The 20,158-nt window shown below is 42.4% G+C and overlaps 1 protein-coding gene across 3 annotated transcripts in view; it reads left to right on the top strand.

Moving 5' to 3' along the window:
• htr2cl1 (5-hydroxytryptamine (serotonin) receptor 2C, G protein-coupled-like 1) overlaps positions 1 to 20,158 on the top strand; it is a 204,442-nt gene that overhangs the window by 179,677 nt on the left and 4,607 nt on the right. For all 3 annotated transcript variants that reach the window (XM_079579932.1, XM_079579931.1, XM_079579930.1), the window contains 3 exons: positions 7,642 to 7,842; positions 15,912 to 16,075; positions 17,379 to 17,526. In XM_079579932.1, the coding sequence (XP_079436058.1) occupies positions 7,642 to 7,842; positions 15,912 to 16,075; positions 17,379 to 17,526 (513 nt within the window). The remainder of the gene's footprint in view (positions 1 to 7,641; positions 7,843 to 15,911; positions 16,076 to 17,378; positions 17,527 to 20,158) is intronic.

Below are 20,158 nucleotides of genomic sequence, written 5' to 3'. Positions count from 1 at the left end.
ACTGATTCCTTGACCAGCAGACTGAGGTCTTTCTGTGTCTTTTTAAAGTATATGAACAATAGGTCCTGTACAAGAAATAGTGGACACTGTGGTCTTGTGGATTGTGTGAATGTGGAAACGGTTGGCCTTTTGTCAAGAATTTGCAACTTGGCATTTTTATACTCACTACTGCCACCTCAGGTCCTTCGCGTAACTGCAGTTTCTACAGTAAGCTTGTGTATGACGGCACTTCAGACCCGAATTACTACTTTTTAAGTACGTTTTTTAAAACTTTTTAAATGACAGTGCAGGATTTTAGCCGCAGTTGTGGTGAACAGGTCTGAGCTCATTCTACACATTAGGACATGCTGGAACATATTGGGGGAGCAAAGAAAGAAGAAGGAGAAAAAGAAGGAGAAAAGAAGCAGAAGAAGAAGGGGAAGAGGACATAAGAAGAAGGTGGTAGAAGAAGAAGCAGGAGGAGAGGAAGAAGAGGCAGAAGAAGTGGAAGAAGAATAGGAAGTAGTGGAAGAGAAACAAGGAGAGGAGGGAAGAAGAAGAGGGTGGAAGAAGGGGAAGCAGAAGCAGGAGAGGAAGAAGAAGGAAAAGAAGGAAAGGAAGAAGAAGAAGCAGTAGAAGAAGTGGATGAAGAGAAGGAAGCAGTAGAGGAAGAAGAAGAAGGGAGACTCTACAGACCTCAACTAAAAATGCATGTGTTGAAAATACAGAAATTATTCCTACATATTCCTCACGTTGGCAGACTTGATTATAAAATAGGACTCCAGGAGCAGCAGTCAATTAATGGCAACTTATGGGGATCCAAATGCATAAACATTAAACAAAGCGCTGCTTCTGAATTCTACCTGAAAAGTGGGTCATATACAACCCTCAGAAGCAGATCTTTGAGTGCGGTGTGATTGCACAGGCGAAGGCTGTGATGAGGAGCTGAGAGCCATCTGACTAACACTGTCTATCATCCTCTGCCCTGTGTTACACAAGCCCTCGCCCACGCACAACATCAGGGCATTGACTCACCTCCGCAGCAAGAACGCTCTGGGAATCTGAAGTTAAAAGTGAAAACTAGCATTGTTCACACTGAAGTCAATGGTGGCAGGGTGGCTGAGGGCTTTTGTCTCATAGGGAGGATGAGAGTCCTGGGTTCAAACCCCGGACAGAGAGGGACATTTTTGTGGCCACACCGCCTTTGCTCTGCCCAATCCCATCAGACCTTGGAAGCTAAGCAGGGAAGGGCCTGGCAGGACTTGGATGGGAGACCGTTTGGAAACACCAGGAAGCCTTGCAAATGTAATGCGTGAGTGAGTGGTTGGTGGTGGTCGGAGGGGCCAATGGCGCAGACTGGTTGCCTCGCTTCCGTCAGTCTACCCCAGGGCATCTGTGGCTACAATAGTAGTTTACCACTACTGAGTATGGAGTGAGCGAATAGCGCAATGTAAAGCATCTTTGAGTGTCCAGAATAGCGCTATATAAAACCAATGAGATCATTGATCAGGCTGCTGGGGCTAAAGTGGGGCTTGCTAAGGTATAGCTTAGCGGTTGAGTGTTGTGCTGGACTCAGTGGCATGCCGTGGGGTGTCAGTCAGGCCCTTCAGTAGCAGCCTGGGGTCAGTCACTCAAATGCATACAAACGTATCGACAATAGAAAGGCGTATTGATAAAACAGCTTTTTTACGTGGCATTTGTTCGCCAAAGGATGCATCAACAACGCAAACCAAAGCTGCTGTGCCTCCGCCCCAAACAAAAGCAAGAACCTTCAGGAACCATTGTACTAGTATATACGGAAACACGCGACACATGACAGGTGGAGACGAGTTATAATGTGGAAACAGAGCGAGACATCCAGAGATCAACCCAAATGCAAAATCCAAAGTAACACAAAGATACTAGACTTACAGTTTGGTGCTACAGTATGTGAGAAGCCCAGCGGTGCCTTTTTAGAGCTTGTAGTCCCGTGCCTACCTACCTTATCCGGTTTAGTTGAGCCAGCACTTGTTCTGATGTCTTTGGAACATTTATAGTAAGCAGGAGTGTGACAATGTATGACTTTCTCACATATCACGATATTTTGCGATACGATACTTTTTATTCCGATTTCAATACTTTTGATGATGTCATGCATATTAAAGACACTATACGGAGTTTAAATATGTTAAAATTATGTATCCTCCTCCTACATGTTCCAACAATGTCCTGAGGTGTAGAGGGAGCCCAAACATATTCACCACAACTGCCTCTAAAATCCTGCACTGTGTTAACTCGGGTCCGAATTGCTGTCATGCACAAGCTTAATATAGAAGGTGCAGTTACACGTATGACCTGAGGTGGCAGTAGTGAGTATAAAATGGCCAACTTGCATCTAGCCCCTTTAATAATCTGTAGAACTGTTTTGATACGGAAACTTCTTGATTGTCAGCTACAGCAGTGACCCAAAGAGCCAACCAGTGCGGTGCAAGCTACAAAAAGTCCAAATATGGAACTGCCACAACATCAGAGATAATTCATGATTTAAACATTGACATCTTTATTATTTAGCACGTACTGGTGAATGTTTTTCCTTCTGTTTGTTTTTATATCAAACACCTGCACTTGTTTTGTTCGTGCTCAGTAAAACTGGCTCTTGATGATAAAAGTCCACAGAATTATTTCTTTGTTGCTTTTCATCCACATATCATTTCCCTGTTGTTGTTATTATTTCGGACAGAAGGGCCTCCAGGCAGAACACAGCGCTGCTCCGCTCTGTAGAATCAATCACAAAACAACTATAAAAAACCCAGTGTTTTATGATTTACATTTGGAACTGACTCAACGTTCGAGCGCCGCGCTGAGCAACCGTCATTTTCAATTTGGAGACGATGTAACTCACGCTGCGCCGAGAGAACAGGGACATCAATATATTCATGCACTTAGACCCCTTTCCTGCACAAATTGAATAACATTATGCACTTCCATGTTCATTTTCTTCTAAAAGAATATCCTGGAATTGTACAAGTGGTTCTGTGATACTCAGCGGGTGTGAATCAATCAGAGTTTGAAGCACATAGGAGGAAAAGTAGTTTGTATGAAGTAATATATACTCAAAATAGATTGGCGTATCAGTATTAAAAATTCTGATATTCAACCTCTTAAAACCCGCCTTAACCGAGTGCATTTCCTCCAGTTCATTGCATTTTCCTCCTCATTTAAAGAACAAATCACACAAATAGACTTGTCTGTGTAGATATGCACATACAAATGGTCTGGCAGTTCTTACTAGTAATGGGCAGATCAATTTTGCCTTGAAAATACAGTATTAACATTGTTCATGGCCATTTATAGTAAGTGTGACAATGTATCGATTTTCTCACATATCGCGATATTTTGCGATACGATACGATACATCGGAGATTTATTATTGCGCGTCTCTGATTGGTTGAATTAATGATATACAGTGACGTTTTTATACCATATCAGAGCGTCATTGGGTAGATGTTTGGGGCGCTGTTCCTCGCCGCCCCAAGCACAAAACTACACATTTATGACGCTGTTACAGCGGCTACAGCACAAGATGAACCAGGCAGACAAAATGACACACTCCTTCACCTCTGCTCCCCCTCCCTCCAGTGTAAAAAACACCTGTATATAAGAAACTTTTTATTTTATTTGCAAAATTAATTGGAGGGGCAGCGCCCCACCGCCCATAATGGACCAGCCGCTACTGCTATAGACCCATTTTTCTTCAGCTTTATCCGGGGCCGGGTCGCGGGGGCAGCAGTCTCAGCAGAGATGCCCAAACTTCCCGATCCACACACACCTCCTCCAGCTGTTCTGGGGGGACCCCGAGGCGACACCAGGCCAGCTCGGAGACATAGTCCCACCACCTCATGTCGAGATGAGATTTCCTCTGTCCCGTCCGTCTGCCCCGAAGCGCTCCGATCCACAGATGAGGCTCCCAAATCCGCAGAAGCTCCGCGGGCCGTCCCACAGTCACCTCTGACCCCTCAGTGAAGCAGAGAAAAAGAAATCACAAAGCCAGCCCCAGGGATCAACAAAACAAAAGCACCCGAACCGAGGCGGGACCTGCCCCTTCTCCCACAACCAGCCACCTGTATTTATTGAACGTCAGCCAACAAATGTGGAATTTGGAACGTTAGATTATCAAACGGAAATTCTTAAATGATAAATCAGGATATTTCTTGATATAAACAACTGATGTTTTGTGCTAAATCAAATCACTTTTTCAAACCCTAAGTTTAAAAGATGTGTCATATGAACGTATGTCTAGCTTTTTTATTGGAATTTGGTATTCACCTTATTCAGCCCTGCCCATTTTTGTCTCTTTTTTGCCTTCCTTTGTATTGACACTTCCGTTCAGTAAGTACTTGTATACCTTAATAAATCCTTTCCGTAGTCCCTCTGGGGATAATACAAGTGTTAATGGGTTGATTGTGGGTCTTTCATCGCCCCCTGGTGTTTCGGGCCAGAAAACCACAATTGTAACTTGACTGCCAGCGGACCAGAGCAACCAATACACACTAATAGAATCACGAAGAAGAAGAAGAAGAAGAAGCTAGCAGGCTAACGGGCAAAGTATTTACAGCCAAGTTTGAGTGAAAAAAATGATTTATCGATATCCCTCTCTCCCCTTGTCTTTTCTGTCAGCGTAGTATTTACTCTCACGGACAATTAATGAGTTAAAAAACGCAACATGCTACAACACCTGCAGTGGCGCTTGTGGCCTATAGGGGCAAGAGTTACGTAGTACTGCTTTAAAGGGACACAAGTTGGTCACGTTATACTCACTCCTGCCACCTCAGGTCTTACGCGTAACTGCAGACCCGAAGTAACACCTTTTTGAGTGACAGACATTTTAGAGGCAGTTGCGGTGAACATGTCTGGGCTCTTTCTATACATTAGGACATTGCTGGAACATGTAGGGGGAGGAAAATACATAATTTTAACATTTTTTAACTCCGTATAGTCACTTTAAAATGGAGAAAAGAGTCAATTCACCTTTTCACTCAGAGAAAGACACTTTTAAGAAAGTATCTTGGTATTGGTAAATATCGGATATCGGCAGATACTCAAACCCCAGTGTTGTATCAGTAGCAAAAAAGCTGGATCGGTGCATCTCTAATTAATAGCATTTCTTTAAACTCAGGTGTTTGCTTTGAATGCAGGCAACCGAACATAAAGTTCTTGATCCAAAAATAGCATTGTTGGCGTCTTGCTGAGCCTTGGGAGCACGTTCATCATCGCCGTCAGGTTTGTTCATGTCTGATTTATCCCATTTATTTAACCGTTTCACCTTCACTTAACCAGGTAGAGCCGATTAAGAACTCAGTCTCATATACAAGGGGAACTCGGCCAAGAGACATCAACACACAATGCAAAAGTCATAATAAAACCACCCATACTCACATACATTGTCAAAAACTTTGGGTATTTGAGTCAGAAGTTGTTTGAAGAGTGACTCGTAATCCCAGATCTTATAGGGGGGACTGGAAATGAAAACGAATTAAGCAACATACTGTATAACTAAGAATGTTTTGCAGCGTGTCTTTAATGACTAAATTATAATCTATACACGCTTTATACCGTCATTTAGGTCAGTACGTTATATTAATAGAGCTTTACTTTTCACAGCTCGTCCCACGAGGCTCCGGATTTCACACTCGCTAATGTACTATGCTAATTTCTTGTACGTTCTTAATATTGTATAGCGCTCCTTTGCTCAAACAACTTACCTCCACAAATGAACTCATGCCAATGCCGTCGTCAAATCGGCTACATTTGATCGCCTAATCTCCCAGCGTGAACCCCCCGCCGTCGGCCTCTCTTAATCACGTTAATCTAAAGCAACACTCGTAAGCGTGCAATAAAAGCTTCCATCGCGCTTAACCCGATTACCCCTGGGACCCGGGGAGCCTCCTGCCTGTGTCGTCATTAATTAAAGTTTAAGTCGTGCCGAGCTTCATGCTGAATGAGCAGACCGGCGGGCTCTCGACAGACCGGCTGCCTTCACTTCAGTGCGTTCGAATGCCGATGAGTTTGGAAATAGAAACGCTCCGGTTAATTGCTAATGTTCAGTTTGTTTGTTCGTGTCCAATGATCTTTGTTTACGGTTTGTGACCATGTCGAGTCGTGATCGTGTTTTCTGTGGAATCAAACGGGCCTGCTGTCCTTCTGGGATAGTTGGTGGAACATTTCTGGGTTTTTTATCAGAACTTTTTGTATCAGCTTGACTCTGTGATCAATGTCATTTGAATCGCACTAACCTCGTCAAACAAATGCTTAATGACCTAAGGATTTGTAAACAAGTATTGAAATGAATGCATTGTTACTAAGTTTAAGTTTAAGTTTGATGGTTTTGTATAGCCCAATATCACAACAGAAGTCGCCTCACAGGGCTGCGCCAAACATCAAGGGAATAAAACAGAGCAATAAACATGACAATTTAAAGTTCAGGTGAATCCAGGCAAATATAATTTCCAATGAGCGTCGGCAGCAGGTAGCGACGAGCGACGTGGATGTCCCCCGTCCTTAGACTCTCCAGCACGGCAAGGAAAAACTCAAAAACCCGGCAGGAGAAAAGGGAAGCCTTGGGGAGAACCACAGTCCCTCAGCAGACGGGCCAAGATTACAGACCGTCCAGTCCTCAGATTCCAGAATGCAGGGTTCCTCCGTTCGAACTAGACGGGCTCTCCCGAGGGGGAGTGGGACAGGAGACGCCATGTGAATAGTAATGAACAGACTACAGATAAATTAAATTTATCATAATAAGACAACGTCTGCAGTAAGAAGAAGAGGATGGCGCTCAGTGTACCGTTCTTCCCACTGCAGTGTTCCTCTTACGGCAGCTTTACTTCAGGCTGTGGGTTAGAGCTTTACCAAACTGACCTATAGTCTTAAATGTAGGGACTGTGTCTGCTTCTTTAATGTGGGCTGGGAGTTTATTCCATAAAACCAGAGCTTAATAGCTAAAGGCTCTGCCTCCTACATTGATTTTGGAGACTTGAGGAATCACTAGTAGCCCTGAGTTTTGAGAGCGGAGTGCCCTGGTTGGGTGATATGGAATGACAGCGTCTTGGAGATAGAGGGGAGCTAAACCCTTTATGGATTTAAATGTGAGGAGCAGGATTTTAAATTTGATTCTATGCTCCACAGGAAGCCAATGGAGAGACTTAAGCACAGGTGTAATGTGTGCTAGATCTGCACCAGGCTCCTTACCATTGAAAGATAGAACAAAACAGTTTCATGAGACGTTTGCCTTTTTTGTCCGAAAACTACTGATTTCAAGTTCAGTGAAGGTTATTTTAAGCGGATTAATGCTTTTTCCATTGGCAATCTTATTTCAAGACAAGTTCAAACCTACTCAAAATCAGCATTAAAAGTCTCAAGCACATTTCAAGCCATTTTTCTAAGATAGATAACTTTAGATGCAACAGTGTTCTTATCCAAAGCCTCCAGGGACCATCGTACTAGAAAAACAGTATAAGATAAAGACAAGACAAAGATAGTGATTAAACTGAAACACACTGTTATATCGGGTCTACATAACGTCCTATATGTTTCGAAAGCTTTGTTTTCCTTTCCATTACATCTCGATAAAGTCCACGATCTTTGTAATGTACGCCCTAACCACTCCCCTCCTCTCTCTCTCTCCAGACTACGCCTGGCCCCTCCCCAGCGCCCTCTGCCCCATCTGGATCTACCTGGACGTGCTCTTCTCCACCGCCTCCATCATGCACCTGTGCGCCATCTCGCTGGACCGCTACGTGGCCATCCGCAACCCCATCGAGCACAGCCGCTTCAACTCCCGCACCAAAGCCATGATGAAGATCGCGGCGGTGTGGACCATTTCTATAGGTCAGAGACACGTCCGCGCTTAGCCTGTCTAAAGGGGTCAAGCTATTGATTAGGAAAAAGACATGACCTTTGGCTTGATTCAGTTTAGCTAAGTTATGTTTCCATATGAAGTCCAGATTCACTTGACTTCTCTCAGCCCTTCACGCCCCTGTTCTTCGCACACTTAAAGACGAAATATATCTATATGCTGTATATAAATGTGCTTCTTGACACTTGATCTGGCCTTATTGTAGAGGTCACACTCGAGAACTCAGCTTACTCACACTTAGAGTTACGTACACAGCTCTTTCTTTACGAATGACAAAACCTGGAAGGATCTTTGTCCTTGGTTTTCAGTTGATTTGGTATAGGGACCTTCAAATGCCACACATTGGCTCTTGTAGCTTGCTTCTTCTATTTCATAACCTTATATACATATCAATTCAAAGGTTTTCGTAAAAGATATTCCTCATTTGTAGCCTCTTCCAGCTCAGCTTTACCCAAATCTAAAAGGTTGAAGGCCAGAGTAACGCCTCGTTGAAAGCGAAGACTCACAAAACTCATCTAAACTCATCTATTTTTCCTCCCATTGTTGATGCGTCACTTTTTTTTTTGCCACATTCGCGTTTTTGTAGCTCTTTTTCTGCATTTTCATTCTCGTTTTCGGCTCATTTTTGTCACTATTTTGACACTTTTTTCATGAAGTTTAAGACTAGAGTAAAGCCAAACTGGAGGAAAACGTGGGGGGGTTAAAGTAATAGGCCACTGTTCTTCCATATTGTGATATGTTCATACCTGAGCTTAGACGAGTTGATATGTACCTGTCTGGTCTTTGTGCCCGTGGAAGAGCTTGGTCGCTTCTAACTTCACCCCGTTTGGAGCCATAGGAATACATTGGGAGAGGCTAAATGCTAACAACATCTTTAGTCGTTTTGCTTGACTCAGGGCACACACAAAGACCAGCCAGGTACCCATCAACTTGTCTAAGCTCAGGTAAGAACATATCTCAGTATGTAAAAACGGTGGCCTGTTCCTTTAAGAGGTTAAATCTGAGATAGACCTGGGTTTGTCTTGATTTTGTTCTGGTTCAGGCCTGGTTTTGTCCGGTTTAGTCTTGGGTCAGACCTGTTCAACATGTCCATATTGAAATGTGTCTTGCTTATATCTTCATTTCTTGTTTAACACTGGATTGGGTTATGTTTTAATGTGTTTTCTGTTTACATCCCATAGTCAGGTTTGTCCAGATGTCTAACTTTTGCTGTGGGTGTAACTGTAAAGCCCAAAATCTAAAGGTGGAGCATAAAGAGTATGTATTTTAAGTCCTCGAAAACAACAGCTGGTCTTAAATAAAGCTAAACATGGATGTGGTGTATAGAAAACCGCTCTTGTTTGACAAACCTGCTGCCCACATTCAACATCGCTTCAGTCTGAATTGGAAAGTCATTGCTATCGACCGACACAGACAGGAGACTGCATCATCTGTCTATATATTTTATACTAATGACATCTGGCACAGTGTAGAGCAAAAGTCTATAAAAGTGAATGATGCGTCACTGTTTCGCTTCCAAGAGCCGTTCAAAACACTGGCCCTTTTCAATACAGGATTTGAATAACAGCAGCTTCACAGCTCACAATATCTAAGACGCAATCGATCAATTGTTGAGCTGATTCGGCTCATTTCACAATCGTGGATCTGGTTCGAACCGTCAACCCCTTAAGTCCCGCCTTAACCCAGTGCATTTTCTCAACTTCAGCAAAACCCTTGATATTTGTGCATATTTGACCATTTGAATGACTCAGTGGCGTTATGGGTGCAGCCTGGCACCTTTGCTTTCCCTCACAGTGGCCTCTATGATGCTCCACAATCAATTGTTTTGGGGGTTTCTGGTCAGTTTCTGTCATGGTTCGAGGTGGAGTGAGGGAAAATAAAACCCAAAATGCAGGACTGACCAAATCCAAAAGAACAAAATCCAGAAATGAAAAAACTCAAAGAAAACCGGGGCTGACGTAGACAATGACACGACAAAGGAGAGAAAATCACAAAGACCAAAAAGACACGTCAAAATAAAACACCAAGGACATGAACAGATACAAACACGAAACAAACCAAAACAGGATAACAGAAAGCTGAATCGGGACAGTTTGTGGTACGACCCCCAAAAACAATTGACCCTGGAGCATCATAGAGGCCACTGTGAGGGACAGCAAAGGTGCCACGCTGCACCCACAACGCCACTGAGTCTTTCAAAGGTCGAATATGCACAAATACTGGATAAAGGTTTTCTTTTCTCACTTAAAAAGTTACATAGTGCATAGTTTTGTTGCTACCACTGCACTAAAAGTACTCCTCCATTTAAAATCGCACAAGGATCGACTCCACCTGCAGCTGAAACGATCCCAAAGGTTAAACCTGCACTTTTTTTTATTTTTTAATCTGCATCTGATTCGACAGCATTGATATTAAAAGCTAAGGCGGTGCGAGTGGGCGATGTTATCTCCGTCCAGAGTTAATTGCGCTCCGTAGCCTCCACACAAAAACACTGAGAGATGGCAATGGGAGATTCACATGGAAATTAACGCCGCCAATCACGACCAGAATAAAGAAATTAAAAGTACTTTTTTTTTTTATACATTCCTCAGAGAGATGCTTTGTATGGTAATTTAGATTTGATAGACTTCTGAAGCGTTACATGATTATTAAAGGGACAGGTCAGGTTTTACCCTGAGTGGATTGTGAAATATTTATTCTTGAGACAGAACAGGATGTCTGCCTTTTAGGGGAAGCGGCCGGTGGAGCAGGACATTTGGGTCAGTAGTCCATCAACCTAAAGGTTACAGAATACAATGGGATTCACTATAGCGCAATGCATTAACCTTTTGGGTGTTTTTGTCATCTTTTAATCTATTATTTTCAAGTTTTATCCATGAAACAATGCTAATGTATGGCAAAAACAGTATATCGTGGTCAGGATTTTGCGTAGCTTCTGGAAAGCACTCCACAAGCAGCCGTTGGAACAGGAAACCGTAAAAATGTACATATGAAAAGTTTCATTTTCCGCTAATGGCATGCTACCAAATCAATGGAGCCATAATAAACATGTTTTGAGCACAGAACTGGACTTTGTAAATGTAGAGGAGTGTTCTGGAATGCAGGCAGTCCAAAACACCATACTAAGAGTGAAAGAAGAATGGCTTCAGTAAACACAATTATGCAAACTTGCAAAAAATCCAGCTCCAGGTATGCTTTTGATTAGGGACCCATGTTATACCATATGTAAAAGGTTTAAAAAAAAAAGATGTCCAGTCAGCAGCTGAGTTAGGGCTGCGACATACACTTACTTACTCGTACTTTTCAAAGCTAAAAAGTTCCCCCCGAGAAGCGAAACCATCCGTCTCTTAACCGTGATACCGATCTATGCTTCTCTATTCAGTCTCGGCCGAAAGAAGAACACTCTCCCAAAAGTTGCAGCGATTATATCTGTTACCAACTCTCTCCCTGTCCAATGGCGTCCGTCCGAGCGCTGTAGGTTTTGCTTCGCTGTTTCTCTGCACTGATTGAGGTCTGTAAAGGGGTTAGCGCGATCAATGCTGTAGGATTAGCTTAGAAAACACTCTGCTTCTCTGTTTGTTGGAAAAAGCAAACGGAGCTTGCCCTTTCATTCAGATCTAACTGACGCTTTATGTTATGTAGATTTTATAGCAAAGCAGCCATAATGTAGGAAGCAGGTAGATCCAATAACCTCTAATTAGGGAGGGAATAGTCAAGTTAAAGGAAGAGCTGCTCAAATTGATTCTCCAACTCAACAAGTGTGTTATGATCCCCATTATTCTTGTTCCAATGTTGTTCTCTCGTCAATAATATTCCTAGAGTTGTGTTTCCAGCCGCTCGCACATCTTTGAGTGATCTTAAGTGACAGCTCCCAAAAAGCTCCTGAGGTTTGAGAACAGGATCTATGTTTACATTATGGTAATGAGCCACATGCATTTTCAACTTTCAGACGCAGCGCTTCTAATCAATATGTGCAAAAAAGGCAGGAGGAAATGTGCGTTTCTTTGGATGCATTAAAAGTTTTGTACAGTGAGTGGAGAGATTGAAGAGATGAAGATCCGTAGACGCTTATTGAGGACAGGAAAACGAAACAATGGACTGTAGCTGTAGTCAGGCGCCTTAAGAACGACGACGCGGTAAGAGCTGGATTCATTGACAAAAATCTTGGGGGTGGTTCGGTGTTTAAGGCATTCACACAGAAGTTACAGCATTGCCACACAGCCTATTGACAGCAGGACCCAAGACTGTGTGGAATCTACCTCGAGCAGGGGCGAATCCGAGCATTCAGGGGCTGGGGCAATACAGGGGAACCACTGACAGAAAAATATATACTATTTTATATTTTTCTTTAAGACTACATGTTTTCTTTTTAGCCACACTTCCACTGTGTGTAAAATGCTGTCCCAGTGATTTTTTTTTTATCATATACTGGAACATTCAAAATATATATGTTTTGATTCATTTGTTAATTCATTTGGTTGCTACTGAATAGACTTTGAATCCAAATGATTTCCAAATTTTCCAAATGGCTAAATCTTAAGAAAGCACTTGTTGCATACGTTGAAGTAGATTATAAACCCATTTTGAAAAGAAGAAGAAAGAATTAATGCAGTGAAAAGTAGGCTTAAAGATGCAAGTTAGTCAATGTATGCTCACTACTGCCACCTCAGGTCTTATGTGTAACTGCAGGTTCTATATTAAGCTGGTGCATGACGGCGCTTCGGACCCGAAGTAAGAAGAACAGGTCGGAGCTCATTCTACACATTAGGACATGGCTGGAACATGTAGGGGGAGGGAAATACTTAGTTTTAACATTTTTAAACTCCGTATAGTCCCTTTAATGTTGACATTTTCGACTTGAGATGACTAACCGGCTAAAGCAAGACTTGACTTGACTTGACAAAAGCTATGACTTGACTCGACCCCATGACCAATTGACTTGCTCTGTTGTTCCATATGGTCTAAATTTGGATGACAGTTCGATTTGAAATAGTTATTGGATGGCATTGGGCGGAAATGGCATAGGAACTTCACATGTAACTTCACTGTTTCCATGTTATAACAGAAAACTCATATTTTTAATTATATTGTTTAATCTTTTTCCTCGGTGTGGGCAATTAATCATATTAAGTTAAAGTGAATGTCTGCTTTGAAATTACCGTCACTCCTGTGCTGTAAAGTCAAGTGCTACTGAAAAGTGTCATTAAAAGTTACAGGGCTCTGCAGATGAACCCAGTTGCTCCGACGGCAGCAGTCAGACTCAGATATTTCCCTGAGTATTACCACACTCGACTCTCCCCGCTGTGGCCTGTCGGCTGCGGATTGCATTTGGACGTTCACTTTTGCTCCAAATTGCATTTCGGTGTTGTCCCGGCCTCCAACTGAGCAGAAGGAACGAGAAGAAATGTCTCCATTACTGACTTACTGTGGGCAAAAATATCCACCTTTTTTTCTGTACTCAAACCCCACTGTTTTGGAGAGAAATGTGTGTGTTTAAAGTCTGAAAAGCGCTGGACAATAAGCCTGGCTTTGACTAAGACTTCTTTCGATATATTAATTTAACCAAACCCCTGAAGCCGCTCACATGGAAGTCCAATCCTCAGAGGTATATTTAACCGCCAGTGCGTACATTACACTGTTCCCTGCCTCGTCTGACTGTAGATGTAACACACGATAGGCCTCATTTCGTAATGATAGGTTTAGCCGAGGCTCATTATGCGTTGGGTTTTGCATTTGATGTATGGCGATTATTAACATGGAATAGGCCCCGGTGTTCTCCAGTAATGAGTCCGACCCTCTCTTTTGTTTAAACAGAGAATTAAGAGCAGGCAGGAGGTGGTTTCAGCTTTGACAAATTGGTTATATAAATACGGAGCGCTGTTAGGGGAGGTTTTAGTATTTAATAATCATACACCATGATTATTAGGCATAATCATGGTTTATAGGCACTCCTTTGGGTGCATTGTACAGCATTTGAATGTTTTATACCTTCAAATAATGTTGTATTATGTAAAAGAATGTTTATTTTTATTAAAGACTTTACTCTGAGCTAATGGCACGACAACATTCTGTATAAATGAATCTACGAAATTGCGTAGATCAGATGTTGGGTTAGTCCTGAGCCGCTGCGACTCTGCCAACCTGACCAGCCTGTTTCCGGAGGAAACTCCAAGACAATCAGATCTCACAGTTTGATGTCTTTCATGATGATGTTACATGGTGAAAAAAAATAGGCTCCCGATGAAGCCACCAGCTTTTAAGACTAGGGTCCTTCCCATCACACACTTGTGTGGCTTAGCTGCAGGTCTTGCCCGTATACCTCCTCATTTGTCCCTTTTTTTCCCTGTAGCGCCGCTTGTGACGCCTCCACTGTGTGTAAAGCAGTTCATTAGAGTGTAGAACTGCGTCTGGTAAATGGAGAGGGACCCGATGCAGTCTGACCAGATCACAGGGGAACATACAGGCTTGCAGTCTCAAGTACTGACAGACATGTTTTAGAGGCATTGGACCAATTTATTAGGCAGATTTGCCATTTTAAAACCAAGTTTGGACTTTATTTTAATTCAATTTGATTTCTGTCTATTCATTTCTTCATTAAACGGATTAAGCGAGCCTTAACCTATCCATGGCCCATAAAATACTTCGATTTTTAATGCCTAATTTATTTTTCTTTTATTTGACCTTTATTTAACCAGGATAGTCCCACTGAGATTAAGAATCTCGTTTTCAGGGGAGTCCTGGCCCCAGTGGGGAACCTATTGTGCATGTTTTTAGTTGTAGGGGAAACCAGAGGACCCGGAGGAAACCTACGCAGACAGGGAGAGAACATGCAAACTCCTCACAGAAGGGCCTCGTCCCTGGTGGGAATCGAACCCAGGACCTTCTAGCATGGACCTAGTATGAGCACTAACCGCTGCGCCACCGTGCCTTTGCTCGTGGGACATTTTGAGTTCTGCATATATCCATTTCTTGACTTTCCATTTCTGTTAGTTAGTTATTTTAGAGTCGAAAGCTCAGTTCAGCAGAAGCCTTGGCATCGACGGCGGTTCAGGCGTCTCTCTTGCAGGCCACAGACAGATACACTGGGGTCAAGGTTTAGAAGATGCTACATAAATCTAATCACTGTTCAGATGTGGATCAAATCATTTCATTGTCTAACGATGATATGTTGTAGCAGCATTCAGTGCGGTTTCCTCGAGTATGATGTTCCTCCAAGTTCAAGTGGAGGTTACCTGCATTTCTTAGCAATGTTTTCTCTACAAATTTTTCAAGGTCTTCCCTGTAGGAACCTGAGGCTTTTCATTATTTGGAGTAAATGGGTTCCTGTGCAATACACTAAGTTCATTAGTAAGTGTATTGAAGCAATGAAGTCCTGCTTTGAGATAGACCCATATATCAACTATTATACTTGGTTACAAAAGGTGTAAGGTTTTGGTGGATTTTCTATTCTCTGTATTCCACGAGGCACATGATTTCTGTTGTTCTGTGAAAACCAACCCTCAGGATGTTACAGCTAACCCCAGCCAAGGACAAAACAAAAATGTTTCTGTCATATTTTTTGGCATTTCTGAGAAGTGAACTTTTATGTTTCAGATACTAAAAGTGCCTGAATTCTTAAATTGTTGCCAACACAGGCTCGTTTGTAAGAACACAAACACAATGATGTTACTACCAACCCCCGAAGAAGTCATTATAAAGACCAAATTTCCTCCCAAAAAACACAAAACCTATATGATTTTTGGATTAAGCAGATCAAAATTGTCACCAAATTTGTTATAAACCAGTGTTCTTGTTGTTATGTTTTCTTCCCCTGGTGTAAATCTACTCTGTATGAACCTTGCCACAGAAATCCAGCCTTTTAAAGGAAAGATGAACGACATCCAAAGAGCCGCTAAAAGTAACAGAAAGGAATCGGTCTAACACACACTGTCCAAATGCTTTTATGTGAACAATGTCCCCCGTAGTTTTCATTACAAAATCTAGAATATCCTGTATCTGTCCCGCTGTAACGGTGTTTTACTGTATTTGTCTCCATGTGCAGGAGTGTCGATGCCCATCCCCGTGATCGGCCTCCACAACGAGGACAAGGTGTTTGTGAACGGCAGCTGTGTCCTGAACGAGGAGCGCTTCATGTTGATCGGATCCTTCGTGGCCTTCTTCATCCCACTGGTCATCATGGTGGTCACCTACTGCCTCACCATCCAGGTACACAGAAATCACCGGGCGAAAAATCAGCTTGAGAAACAAAAGGAAAAGTTTTAACACGACAAGTTTGGCTTCACCCAAATGTAAAAGCTTCTCGAATGGAGCTTACAGCCTATAGGTGCATTGAGTTGCCTTGTGTACAAAATGTGTGAATAAACATGCTTTGCCTATATTGCCGGACTAAATATCACAAGTGAATATTTAGTCTGGGAGCCACTAATTCTTTTGTCCTAGGAGAGGTGTGGTTTTACAATCGTCCATAGCCGTTCTTTTGGCGCAACAAATGTCTTTCATATGCGTCTGCACGTAGCCAATCGTATCAGCTGTACCCGATCAAGCACTGTTCTTCTTTTAAAATAAACTTTTGAGCTAAACTATTTAACACGGTCTAAAGCTTGATCGAAAGATGGCTTCGCTTCTGCTGCTGTCATGTTGGTAAACAAACTACAAGTCTCCGTCTGTCGAATATGCGTCATCGTTTTGCCGTCCTTCCCCGCTCTGTGATTGGTGCCCAAACCCATGCAAAGATTTCAGGACTCTTTTTATCCATTTTGTTGCTGTTTCATCACTTTTTTGTCGGCTGTTTTGTTTTTTGTCCGCCAGGTTTTTTTTTTGCGTTTTTGTTGCTCTTTTGACGTTTTTTCTTCCAAGAAGCTTTTAGATTTGGATAAGCTGAACTGCAGAAAAGGTTTTTAGTTAAAGTGGAGGTTAAGAGGTTCATAGGTTTAATAATAAAAGAGATTAGATGCTAGTTGGTCATTGTGATACTCACTACTGCCACCTCAGGTCTTAGGCATAACTGCAGCTTCTATATTAAGCTTGTGCATGACGGCACTTCGGACCCGAATTAACACCTTTTTTAGTGACAGTGCAGGATTTTAGAGGCAGTTGTGGTGAATATGTCTGGTGGGCTCATTCTACACATTAGGACATGGCTGGAGAACATAAGGGGAGGAAAATACTTTTTTTTAAAACTCTGTATAGTGTATATACTTTGCAAACATTATCAGTAAAGTCACTATTTGATTTAATCGTGTTATCTGCAGACACAAATACTACGTTTAAGAACCTTCCATTTCAGAAATGTGGAGCTTTTTATTCCACCGTTCGCTGCCTCCGTCATCTCCTCAGACACGTCAGACAAAGTGAGACTAAATGTGTATTTTTCTACCTATAGATTCTGAAATGCTAAACCTCTGTATACTTCTATATCTGTCTATCCCCCCCCCCCGTCTCTTCTCTGGCATTAGCGGAAATGTCAGGGCGGCCGAGTTTATCCGTTTCCCCTCCTCTGCTCCTCCAGGTGCTTCAGAGACAGGCCACGGTCTTCTTATGCGAGGCCAAGAGCTCCTCCCAGCAGCCTTTGCACCAGCCGGCTCTGCCCAACACCCTGCAGCCCCCCCCCAGCACCTTCTCCATACCCCAGATCAACACGCTCGCGCCGCCCGAAGGTAACGACAAACCCCGGCTTCATCGCCCCACTCCCTAAACGTCCAATTTGTGCACGCATAATGTGAGATTGCAAATCACTTTAAAAACAACCGAAACCTTTATTTTGACGTTCATACTGCGGACCGTGGGGATGAAAGGAGCGCTGTTTGCATTTTGATAGCATTTACAAAGAGGTAAAAAACACAGAGTCTTGCCAGCTCCATTTTCTGAAGTTTAAGATTGATGGTGAGTGGGGAAATTAAACGAAATTGTTATTCTCCAAACTCTCGTCGCCCACTTCATTTCTGCATCAATTTGTGAAGCGCAGCGTTTAATTTAAGAAATGCTAATCATGCACTCCCACAAAACAGGATTATACCATTAACTCCCACAAATTTGTTATTTTTTCATCCCGTGTTTTCTGGTTGTTTCTTGAGTATTTGGCGACAATGTGATATGAAAAATAAATATCTAATAATTTGTCACGTTGCTTTTTATAGCCACACTATGGTACTGACTGTATAATGTGTGTATTGGTGTTCTTCTTCTTCTCTTCCAATAATAATGTTCTCATTTGGACTGAAGACATGAGGACAGGGCACATTTGTATTGTTTTTATGCCGTTTCTCAAACTTTAATGTTTGGGGTTTTTCTGTAATGAGAGTTTCGTTTAGTTAGTGCCTTAAAGGAACAGGCCACCGTTTTTCCATACGGAGATATGTTCTTACCTGGGCTTAGACGAGTTGATGCGTACCTGTCTGGTCTTTGTGCCCGTGGAAGAGCGTGGTAGCTTCCAACTTCACCCCTGTTTGGAGCTATAGGAATATACTGGGAGAGGCCAAATGTTTTGCATGACTGAGGGCACACACAAAGACCACACAGGTACGCATCAACTCGTCTAAGCTCAGGTAAGAACATATCTCAGTATGGAAAAACGGTGGCCTGTTCCTTTAAACAAAAGACACTGATCTGAAAGACACAGATGTTCGCTTTGATTTAAGCCATATTACAGCTAGCATGCTAACGCCGTTTGTTAGCTAGCTTACCACTATTCATGAAGTGGACACTCAGCTTTGTCAGTGTCAACTAAGTTTAAGCTCAGCCCGCAGACTAGATATAGACCACTGGGAGGAGTTTAGCTTGGTTAAGTCCCTCCCCTTTAGCAATGGCTACTCTCACCTGTGGGTAAACAACTTTGAAGTTCTAGGTCCTAACGACCGAGCTCACTCCTGAGTTTCTGTCATTCTAATGAGGCTGAAACTCAGCCCAGGACAGATCAATAGGCAGGTAATTAGCCGTGATCAGCTGAGAGGAGGGTCGTTCAGACTGAAACTCAGGTGTGAGATGGGTCGTTAGGACTTAGAACTACAAAGACTTAGAACTACAAAGATGTTTACCCACAGGTGAGAGCAGCCATTATTAGAGGGGAGGGACTTAACCAAGCTAAACTCCTCCCTGTGGTCTTTATATAGTCTGTGGGCTGAGCTTAAACTTTAGTGTTGCTGACGAAACCCTTTGGATCAGAGGTGAAACGTTCTACACTTCAACTACAGAGTACAGAAGACGACTCTCACAGCTTACAGACTTTTACTTTGGTGCGTTGATGGGAACGTAGTGTAAAATCCAGATCCTCAAAAACTCGACTTAAGTGCAGTACTTAAGTATACATACTTTGCGACTGAATACCTCTACATATAGCGAGCGATGAAGGTGATACGTTTTGGGCTTTTCAGTGAAGCCTCGTGTTGGCGTTTGGTGCTGGTTTTTTTGGGCGGCACGATTTAATCAAACGTTCAAAATCCCCAAATTAAATCCAGTGCAATCACTCAGCAGACTGGTGCCTCTGTTATTTGTGGCTAGACTCTGGAGATGAGAAAAGCGCTAATGCAATTTAACGTTTATTTGTTGTTTAATATTGGCTCGGTCCCAGAGTCAATATGATAATGTGGGCTGTATCTGTTTCCAAACTTTCAATTAACTTTTACACACTTGGATTAAATGCATTGTGTACATCTTTAAAGTGAACTCACAGTCTCATAGGTTTTGGGCAAATTTACTTCAGAATGAGGTAGTTATTTATTGCACTGATTCAATGTTTCTCCACAGATCTGTATGGGGAATTGTAACATTAATGGCCTTTTTCTAAAAATGCACTTTTCTCACATTGTGGCAACGACAGTACCCGCCAAAAGTTTGGAAACATTATTTATGTATCAGCTTTTCTTTATTTTCAACATTGTGTGATTCTCATTGGTCAAGGTAGCTAGGTTGCTGGACTGCTTCACGAGTCGATTATCAAACAGTTAAAATTCTTCTCCCAGGTGCACTTCATTAATTCATTTCATTAAAGCTGCACTATGCAACTTTTATGAAAAAAAGAAAAAAGTTGACGTTAATACGTATTTGATCTTTCATAGGTGGGTGTGTGGCTTGGGTGGTTACCATATGCCTTTATTTACCATCTCGATGGCCTGTAGGACGCTCTAAGATCTTTTTTTTTTAGGTTGTCACTGCTGATTGAACCGTATCCATGGTTACATATACATTCCATTCCGAAAACCTACCAGAAATCTTTAAAAAACTGAAATAAAATTGATCCTGAACATCATAGGAGCCACCAGGATGGAAAGTAAAAAGTTTCATAGTGCACCT

Source organism: Gobius niger (genome assembly GCF_951799975.1).
Source record: "Gobius niger genome assembly, chromosome: 21".
Taxonomy (NCBI): Eukaryota; Metazoa; Chordata; class Actinopteri; order Gobiiformes; family Gobiidae; genus Gobius; species Gobius niger.
Note: the sequence above shows the minus strand (reverse complement) of the source record. Positions and strands in the feature narration are given on the sequence as shown.